An 11,475-nucleotide genomic window follows, 5' to 3' on the forward strand; every position below is an offset into this window, starting at 1 on the left:
ATGACATCTTTCTTATTTTTCATCAACTGCGCAGTTAACTTCGTCACATCGGACTACTAAATTGATCCGTGCTGAGGCCTTCATACTTCTAGGAGGTGTTGGTTAAAGCAACTTTTCTTTAGCTTTGTGTGATTGGTTCTTGGTTTATTTTTATATATATTCGTTTATTTGCAAATCGCCAAAATTGAGTAGGGGCACCCGATTGTAAATTATTACAGAAATTTTAATAATTAAAATTTATTAATAAATTAAAAATTTGTGTGCTAGTTTATAAAATGATAAATTAAAATTATTATTTAGTGAATATCATTTAAGTGTTAAACGTCTAATCATTTCTTTTATTTTAATACCAGTTATAAAATGACCGTTAGGTTTTATCCAGAGAAACAAAATAGCTCATTCATTTTAGATCTTAATTTCACATTAATAAAAACGTCTTCAGACACCTGAAATTAAATACAATTATAATTAGCTAATTTTTTGTTGTCAGTTGTTGTCTTTGATGTAGCTTCAATAATGAAACAAATGTGATGTGATGTATATAAAATCAAAATAAATGTCATACACTATAAACAAAAGAAGAAACTTTACCCATTTTTCTTTTATTAAAGTTGATGGTAAAATTCTAGAATAGCCCATCTCTTGGCGACTTTTTGAAATCTCGCTAAATTGGTGATCATTACTGGGATCACCGTCGCTTTTTAATTATTAAAAAAAAGTAATTTAAATTATTACAAATTTTTTAAAATATTTTTAATAGAATAAAAAATGTTCAGACTATATTTGAGGATGCCCCTTGATTCTCGTCTAGTTGTGATCGCGGTTGATCGCCAAGCTGGGCGATTCTGTTTTATTCATGGGAACGTCTATAGTTTTCTTGGAAACCCAATTATGATTCAGATAGGTTTAGATTTTAGGGTTATTTTTGAATGTTTAACGGTACATGTAATTTCAGAGATCAGTTAGTTCTACGTTGGATGTCGGCTGGTAAGGTTAATTTTGCTTATGATCCTGAAAATGAATATTGTGTTCATTGCAATTTTATTAAGTTTTGGCCGATGTTTTATTATATCCGTCGTTGAACAGCAGACGCAATTTTGGATTTACGACTACTAATGTTCAACTCCGTAACCTTGTAATTTTTTGAACTAATCCAGAAGACAAGGAAATTCCTGGATCAGTACCCCCAGAGGTATTGATGTGCTATGGGAACATGGAGAACTTTGCGACTCGACAGATTTAACGTGCTTCTGTCACCATTTACTACACGGGGAGTCTTCGAAATGCGGGGATCGAACCCACGAACTCTTGGACATGGGCCCAGGGCTCTACCAGCCAGGCTATCCCGGCCCTCTGATGTTTTATTGAAGTTTCATTATGTTTTTGCCGCCATTCCTGTTTGCACGGTGATCCACGAAAACAGGAATAGCGCCAAGCAGGAAAAAAAAAACACTCTCCAATTTCGCCAAGGGGAACCCTCAAATATATTTTTAATTTTTACCTAAAAAATAACTTACTTTAACATCTTCACCCGGAACCACATAAAAAAATGAAATAATAACGGTAATAATTGAAATAATGGTTAAAAAATGAAATAATAACAATAATTCTAACAAGAGATCAGACGCATAAATGGCGAAAAAATAAACCTTTTTACCTCTTTCCTAAGGAAATCCAACTTTCGCGTAGGTATACATAACAAATTACCAATCAGGTTTAAGAATTTTGGTGGTGTGATCGGACGTTCAAAATAATCTCCCCAAAATATCTAGTTTACCTAGAAACCTAGTTCAGCGAGATTTCGAAAACTTGCTTGGCGAGCCATGCCACGGCGTGGGTCATTCTAGGATCCTTCCAAATTAAGATACAAAACTTTATAAAATAAAACAAGACTTACAAACTGAGTATAAAAGCGATACAAAACATACTATAAAATAAACGAAACATAAGATTATAAGGCTAACAATAAAATTACTAAGCGGTTCTGAGGTACAAAAACATTTAAATAATAAAATAAGTAAAATACAATACATTACAAAAGTATAATTATTAAATTACTAGAAAAAGTATTCTAAAATAAAATTGTAATAAAAATTTCACTTACACCACCTTTCTAATACGCTTGAATAACTTCATTGTTTTTCTCAGTAAAGAAAATTCAAAGCTTTCAGATCCGCTTCTAAGTTTAAACGTCAATCCATTAGTTAAAAATGTCGTTTTTGGAATAAAAAAGTTTAGTTGTTTTTCGCTGATAAATTTGTGAATTGAATTTAAACTGATGCGTACCAATTAAAAGAAAATTTCAGTTTTTTATTTATCTATTATTTAAATTTAAAAATACATTTTAACAAAATAATTTTCTCGTCTGAGCTTTTCGAAATTTTTTTTTAAAAATAAATCGTACGTTTACCAAGGAAATACTTAGTTTTACTGAAATGCATTTTCTTTTTTTTAATCTATTTTAGTGAGAGCAAGAAGTTCGAACAGTTATTGTTTTAAACACTAATATAAATGGTTGAATAGTGTTCATTGCAAGGTTTATGATCATGTGTGACCATGACCATGTATGGTCGTATGTAATCCTCATGACCATGTATGGTAATCCTCAGAGCATTGTGTCCTCTGAGCAATCACAGAGATATTAAAAAACGTAGCTAAGAATGTTTGCGTTCTCAGCTAGGAATCATCGCAATTTGTGAATTTTTTGATCAGAAATTTTTCGAAATTTTCCTTCAAGGAAGCATCAGTTCGCTGAAAATACCCAGGCACGAAATCTTTATTGAAAGGTATTTTTTTTTAAAAAACTTGTTTTGTCCATATCGTCTTAAGTTCTGAGAACGTATAGCGCTAATATGAGGATGGTCAGTTAGCAATATTTTTTTCTTCACTTTTTTGAAGTGCAAGAAACATTTGAAACTAGTTAGTAAAAGTTTGATTTTCTTTTGTAAAAGCCTAAATATGCTAAAAAAGAATTATCGAAAATTTTTAAAAAAAAAAATTTTGTGTTCGAAAAACCTTATTTTAAGAGCATAGGTATTGATTACATAAGAATGGACAATTTTCGAATTTTTTAAAAGTTTTTGACTTCTAAATACAAGGAAGGAAGCGTGATTCCTTAGAAGACATTCATATATGGCTAAAAATATAATGGAAAATTAAAAAAAAAACTTGTTTAGTCCATATCGTGCTAAGTTTGGAGAAGGTATATCGCTAGTATAAAAGTGGATACTTAGCAATTATTTATTTTTTTTTTTAAATTTTTGCAAAGCAAAGTTCATTTGCAACTGATTTTATTATTTAAAATTTGCTCCAATTTGTTTGAAAACCCCCATACATGTTAAGAAATAATTATAAAAATGTTTAAAAAGATATGCTTATTTAAGTGCATGAATATTAATTATATAAGAGTGGACAGTTTGCAATTTTCTTAAAATAATTTTTTAATTGAACAGTCGACCCAATTGTGAGTTTACGACTCCTAATGATCCTTTCCGTAACCTTGAAATTGTAAACCCAGTCTAGAAGACGAGGGAACTTCTGTATTAAACATTGTTGGGTGCCCCTGAAAGAGTAACCAGCAAATCTGCCCAACTAATACCCGAATGACAAGTGTCAATCGGGTGGCTATTAAAAAAAATAATAACTTTCACTAATTTTAATTTATCCCGAGATTTAAAATAGATATGACGCTTATATAACTATACCTTATCAGATTATCAAACGCTATAAATTGTAGAATGACTGAGCATGATAAGAACAGCTTATATTTATAAAACCAATGATATTTTGATGCACTTATATAACTTTTTACAACACCTGTGAAATTTCTTATAAATAGATAACATTCTTATCAAATCAATGGGTAGATAACTTTGTATTTAAAGGAAGGATCGAGATATTGCAACTATTTTGCCTCGTTTATTTGAATTGCATCAACATGCAACGGATTTTTATTTTGGCATTTGTTGCAGTAACTGTAGGAGTGGTAACTGCGCAAAAAATAAGCGGCGGTGGTTGCCCTGATGTTCCTGTCAAAGAAAATTTTGATGTCAACAAGGTTTGTTTATTTAGATTTTTGTTGTATTTAATTAAATTTATATGAAAGTGTTGAATGAATTTGTTCGTAGATTTCAAAATTAAGGGAAAGTGTGATGAGTATTTTAAAAATTAATTCGACTTGTTATAAATTAAAATAAAATGAATAATAATCATAATAAGAAAGAATAAACGAATGTTTTGATTCTCTAACACTAAAACACTCCTGAAGTAACATATCAGATAACTATTGATTAACAGGAAAAATAATTATTGTTAAATATCCTTATTAGATACGTCGACATTCAACTAGTTATTAAGTGACAACCAAGAAAGACAAAATCTGGTGAATGTCGACTTTCTCTGGTGAGTGTTAACATTGAGAGTCACCAGCTATAGATTGTACATTATAAATTGTACGAAACAGTTTTAAGTGTCTTTCAAATATTATTGTTTTGTTAATTTCGTATTATTTTTTTCTTCATTATTACAATTTTGGTAATTTGTTATTATTTTTCAACAAAACAACACGTTTTGAACTCTTTTCAAATATTTTACATGCAAATCTTTCGCCATTAAATAACTGTCGGCAACGTCATATTTTTTATAATATTTTTGTTAAACTATTATTAGTAATAAATTATTTATTATTAAGTAATATATTCTTCATTAACCATTGTAAATTCTTATTTATCATGAGCAATTATTTATTGTTAATTACAATATCATTTACTATATATGTAAATTAATTATATTAATATAAAATATAATATGGTACGTACTATTGAAAATTTTTAATAAAACTTTTTTATTATTTTGAACTTTTTTATTATTTTTGAAATAAATTACTAATATGGAACATTTTTCATTTTAATAACTTAGATAGTTGGTGTTTTTTTTTTAACTGTAACTAGGATCCTTAATAAATAAAATTTAGGAAACTTGTTATTAATTTCAGGTAAAATAACATTTTTGTAATTGCTTTCTCGTTTAAGAGTGATGGAAAACTTTTCAACGTCTTAAAATGTATGCATTAATAACTAAATAAATGGTTAGGGGTTAAATTTCCAAATTCGAGGTTATTTTTAGCTTAAAAATATTTAAAAACTGTGCTTGTACTGTTTGCTATTTTTTAAATTTTTTTATTTACTAATTAACTTTAATAATTAATTCTTTAATTTATTTATTTACCATTTAATTTTCAAGTTTATGCTTATTTAACTTTAGCTGGAAACATGAAAAATTGAAGATAACACTCAAAATCGGGCTACCCTTACATGTTATTTACGTCATGATATTACTTTCCTTAAATCGATTTATGACTCATAACTTTTTAGAATTTCTAAAACACAGATAAATATTATAAAAAATTAAGCACAAATTTAAAAATAATTCCAAAAATAAACTTTTTTAAAATATATAGTATGTCTATATCTGAAGAACTTTTATGAGACGATATCGTCTCCGCTTATCGTCTTATAAAAGTTAAATGAGATGATAAGCGGAGTTATACACCGGAAGTTATCAAGAATCCATATAGATTTTAGAAACTTGCTATTATTTGCATTAAGTTAACCATCCGTATACTATAACACTCCTTAGATTATGAATTTGAATGAAACAAATGATGTTATGTATTGTCTTATTGTGTGGTATATTTTAGATAACATTATGTATTTTATTGATTTCAGTATGTTGGAGTATGGTATGAAATTGAGAAATATCCAATGCCATTTGAATCTGGGCTAAAATGTATAACTGCAAACTACACAGCAAAAGATGATTATGTTGTAGTTGTGAACGCTGGAAAAAGTGAAAGGTAACAAAAACAAAGTTAATTAGCACTCTATAAAATCTAACGTAACATAATAAACATAATAAATTAATAAAATACGTAAATATATAAAACATACATATGATGCCAGGAAATTATGCTGTAAATTTTTAATATTCAAATATAATAATGTTAAAATGCAGCTAAATATTTTTGAACTATTAAAGGATGAGAAGAGGACGATATAGAAACGATATTTCTGTAGTACCAAACGATTTAAAAGAGGACGATATAGAAATGATATTTCTGTAGTACCAAACGATATAAAAGGGGACGTTATAGAAATGATATTTCTGTAGTACCAAACGATATAAAAGAGGACGATATAGAAACGATATTTCTGTAGTACCAAATGATATAAAAGCGGACGATATAGAAATTATATTTCTGTAGTACCAAACGATATAAAAGTGGACGATATAGAAACGATATTTCTGTAGTACCAAACGATATAAAAGCGATCAAACGATATAAAACGATAAAAAGATATATAAACTATATTTCTGAAGAGGCCTACAATATAGGAGGAAACGATATTTCTGTAGTATTATGAAGGTCGGAGATTGATGTGATAGCTCGTGATGGTTTTGATGGCCAAGATAGATGTGATAGTTCGGGATGGTCCTAGAAATTGGAAAACTTGGATTTTTTCATCATTGTACCAACCAATACAACAAATCAGAAAATCGAAATTACTGTAATTTTTGTAACCATTCGTGATAATTTGACGAGACTAATAATAATTTCTTTATTTTAAAATAGAACAGGTAAAGTTCAATCTATTGAAGGAAAGGCTACTATTCCTGATAAAAACGTTCCTTCAAAGTTGAAAGTAAAATTCAATTATAGTGAGTATGAAATTTTGAAGTCTTAACTAATCTTTCTTGTTAATAGAGTTTAAATACTAATGTTTAAATAATATATCTTAACAATACGCAGAATTTTAAACAAAACAACTTGGAAAAGACTTTTAATAATCATAATGCTTTTAACATCAAAATAATATGAAAAAATTTTACACATTTTTTATTTGACTGTATCATTTTATGTGAAGATTAAAGAGTAGCTTTTGAAGGATTTTGATAACTAATTTTTCCGGATCTCATATGGACTTCAAGCAAAATACATGAATCGAGAAAAAATATTTTTTATAACTACTTAACGACATTTTTTTCTCCGAAGTATGCATTAATTATTAAAGTAATTACGACTTAATATGTCTTGTATATATATCACTACAATTACACATAACTCAAACAGTAATGAAATTTAACTCATTTTGCTGTTTAAAAGTCTACTACTAATGACACGTAGAAAATTTTAATTTTTATAAAAGAAGTTTCATTATCTATTTCAAAATAATTTTCTTTGACATACTTGGAGAGGAATGGTGATGTAATAATTTGGATTTAATTTTTACGCATTTTCTTGTTCGGTTGAATCTGAAAGCCGATAAAATCCTTTGCCATACCTACAGATGAAAATCATCAATTTATCCTCGTTAATTTTTTAAACAAATCTTGAATAGCAGAGACCATTATGCATCACTAAAACTCCCATTTTAATCTTAAAATTGTTTTAGTACTATAAATATTAAAACTTGATGCAAACCATAATGGTTGCACACTTCTGTTGCAGCACATGTAAAATAGTTTAGATACCAACACTTCATGCATACATAATAACATACATATTTTTCTGATAGTATTTGGTGAAAATATAAATAAATTAATTAATCGACATTAAATGAGCAATATCAAGAAACAGAAGCGTGGAAATATACTTGATGATATAAAACTTCATTTGCTTCAAAAAATATGAAGATGGTAATAAAAGTTCATTTATTTCGCCTGCAAAAAAGCCCATGGGAATGAAACGCATTTTGACTTGATTTGCTTCTTTTGACCACTGCTGTTTTTCTAGTTTTTTTTTTTCTTCCATCTTTATTTATTTTTCATTTTCTGTTTCACTCTCAACTACAGTGGTTTTTCTTGTATTGTTTTTCACTTTTACTTTCCATTTTTCTTTCGTTGGCGACTTCACGATTTCTGTTCCAAACCACTTTTGTTTTTTTTTCATTCACAAGTGGTGAGTCCAGAGAATAGACGTCTATTTTTGAACGCTCGAAACATGTCTACTTTTGATACTATTTTCATATTTTTTAAAGATGCTAATTTATAAATTTGCATGAATAGTGACAGTTTAAGAAGCTTTATATGGGTTCCTTATAGATAGTTTTATTTTTAATCTTTTACTAAATTTCTTTTTATTTTTAAAAAAAAAACAAACATTTTAAGTCAGTTAAAAATTATCAATTGCTGACAATGTCCCTCTAACCGTAATTAACCATGCTTTTAAAGGGACAACTAAACCTTTAAGGGAACAACAATTAAACAATGTTGAAAAATACTATTTTTCCAAAACCTAGTTATAGTCAATACTCTCATTATTTTGAATTTTAACCTTAGAAGAGTCATGAATGATAAAATAAAAACTTATAAAAGTGAACTATTATGTCTCCAGTTTAATTATACTAAGGGATAAGTAAACTGAGGAACAAATAAATTAAAATACGACTTAACTATGTGAGAGCATTTTTACTGTGAAAATTTTCAAAATAAAAAACATAATTAACCTTTCAATAACTATTCTGTATAACTAAAAAACATGCACAATATATATTTGCTGTGCTGCCTGTACTTTCTGGTAGGCAGCAATTTATGAATGACACAAATTGAACTGTAAGACATAATATTTATCGTATAATTAATTTGTTGCTTTAATTAAGTGTAATTTTAAGGCACCTATAATTTAATAAAACAAAGAATAAGTCAACGAAATGTCAATTAAGAATTATCTTTAAGTTCAATAAACTGAATTATTAAATTAGTATTCAACATTTTTTTGAAAAATGACTAAATCTAAATTTAAATTTGTATTGGTTTTGACTCAATATTCGGTGAGTTCGATCCTCGGGCAGGGCAAGGTTGACTCAGCCTTTCATCCCTTCAGTGGGTAGATAAATGAGTACCAAGCATGCTTGGGAACTAAACACTGGGGGTTCCGCGTTGGGCTCACCACCTAACCGGAACACCTGCTCCTGCACCCCAGAGCCCAAGATCAAGAAAACTGAGATGGCACAGTAGGCCTTGGCCCTCTATGGGCTGTCGCGCCACTGAGTTTAGTTTTTGACTCGACATTGCAAAAAAAAAAAAAAAAACAAAGAAAAAACACGACTTTAAAAGTTTTTATTACTCTACATTTTTTAAAATTGAAATCAAAAAATTGTTTAATCTGAATTTGCACTCATTCAATACGCATTTGCACGCATTTTCATTCAAAAATCGACATTGTTTAAATCAATTTTTAAAATTTTTGATTTGTAGAAAACTAATTTTTGATTTTTTTTTTCTTCCTAAGTGCCATTTAAGTCTAACTATTGGGTATTGGATACCGATTATGATGAATATTCAGTTGTCTACTCATGCTTCAGCGTTCTACATCTTTTCAAAACAGGTAGAGTATTTTTTTTTTTTTTGAAAAAGTTTCCTAACTACTTTTCTTCATAAAAAAAATGACGATTCGTAAAAATAAAACATCAAATTTAAAATCAAATAATTTTTATGTTAAGTATGAAAGCAGGCAAACTTTTGTATAAAAAATAGATTTGAATTTTAATAATTTTATAATATCAATAAAAAAAAACACGTGTGGTGGTTCAGAAATGCATACAAAATATCAAATTTAAAATAAATTGTTTTGCATAAATTATGAAATAAAATAGAAGCTTTATTACTAATTATTTAAATAGTTTTTGGAGCGAAATATCAAATGTAAAAATTATTATTCTTTTGTTAACTAAAAGAAAAATACACGCACATTCAAATATTTTTTTTTACATAAATATCAAATTTAAAATAATTAGATCAAGTGCGAAATATTCGACTCTTCAAAGAAATGTTCTTTAGAGAACATTAAATTTAAATAAATTAAAATACTCTTTTCGAATATTCGAAATATTAATTATTCTTCGGTAAATTTTAAAAAAAGAAACATATTAAATGCTTCGTATTTTCGTTTTACGCAAAACATAAAATTCGAAAATAGCTAATTTTGTATTAAATGTAGTGAAAGAATCATAAAGTACACAAAAAAACGTTTTACATCACACTTAAAATAATTTATTTGATGTAATCGAAAAAAAAATAAATAAATAAAAATAATAAAAAAGAAAAGAAGACATACCAAGTACCGAAGGAAGAAACACAGAACATGATTTTCCACTAAATATTTGAAGTTTTGAGAAAACAGACTATTTCTGCTTAGTAAATCGTGAAATTGTTTCAAAGAGTGATTGAGTTTTGTTAAGGTATTCACAAAGATTTAATAAAATTTCGTATAAAAATGAGCTAATTTAGGTAGTTTTTCTACGAAAAATAAGCCTATAGTTGTAGGGTGTATGTTTAATATCATAAAACTGAATTAACAAATTACATAATGATTCTTTACAACAAAAAAAAAATACAAATGCAGTTTAAATTTTTAAAAAACGAAACAAAAATAAATATTTCTTAAGAATGCTTATTATTTGGTAATTTTGCACATTAGAATTTTTAAAATAAGATAATGATATGCAAAAATAATTTAATACAATCAGAAAAATTATTAATTGAATGAATCATTATATTTTAAATAATGTGGTTAAATTATGCTATTCTGTGAATCTTTCAGAATTTGTATGGATTTTATCTCGAGAATCAGCTTTAGAAGAGGCAACGAGGGAGAACATATATAAATTTTTGGATGACAACAAAATCGATCGCAAAGCTTTGACTGCTACAGTACAAGATTGTTAAGTTTCAAGATTGATGAAGAAAGAATTCAATAAAAATATTTAGAAGCAAAGTTTCTCATATTGTACATCAGTAGAACAGGCATACACACAGACATATTCCTCTTTACTCCGAATTGGAGAGTAGGGCGTCTATCTTCATCTCAATCTATTTGTGTCCAGCTACTTTGCAACTCTCCACGTCTTTGCATATTAATTACAATTCATTTATAATCGTCCTTGAGACGCGATGCCTTAGGGCAGGGGTCGGCAACCTTTTGAAATGAAAGAGCCAAAAGTTACAATTTTAAAAAATTTCCCGCTTTTAAAGAGCCACTGAAAATTTTTGATTTAATACTATAATATTTTTTTATGTATATATGATTTTTAATTAAAAAAAAAACGGTTTTGAATACAGAATAATATTTATTCTTTATTTTTAAAATACGCTAAAAAATTTTTTAAAATTTAGTTTTTATTTAATTTTTAATTTTTTTAACTTTTTTCTTTTTTTGGGGGGGGGGGGATAAGAATATTTGGGTCATTAAAATTCGATGAAAATTGCAAATTTTCTTACTAATTCTTGTCAAATTTTCAACAGAAAACGCGATTTTTTTTTTATTAAATGTGCAACGAAACACAATCTTATCAGACAGATTTTATAATAATTCTTTTTAATTTTTCATAGCAATTCCGTAATAATATTCATTTATATTATATCAGAATTTTTTCACAATTTTCCTTTTTAAAGAAATATGTACCGTCTATTCTTGTT

General features: G+C 27.6%; 1 protein-coding gene across 1 annotated transcript; it reads left to right on the forward strand.

Moving 5' to 3' along the window:
- Positions 1-3,753: 3,753 nt before the first annotated feature.
- LOC107438156 (apolipoprotein D) lies at positions 3,754-10,774 on the forward strand. The gene is made up of 5 exons (XM_043044989.3): positions 3,754-4,057; positions 5,727-5,854; positions 6,632-6,717; positions 9,290-9,385; positions 10,601-10,774. The coding sequence occupies exons 1-5, from the start codon at positions 3,938-3,940 to the stop codon at positions 10,723-10,725; spliced, it is 555 nt and encodes a 184-aa protein (XP_042900923.2). The 5' UTR covers positions 3,754-3,937; the 3' UTR covers positions 10,726-10,774.
- The last annotated feature ends 701 nt before the right edge of the window (positions 10,775-11,475 follow it).

This window comes from Parasteatoda tepidariorum, chromosome 2 (assembly GCF_982258835.1).
Source record: "Parasteatoda tepidariorum strain Cologne lab strain chromosome 2, Ptep-v5.0, whole genome shotgun sequence".
Taxonomy (NCBI): Eukaryota; Metazoa; Arthropoda; class Arachnida; order Araneae; family Theridiidae; genus Parasteatoda; species Parasteatoda tepidariorum.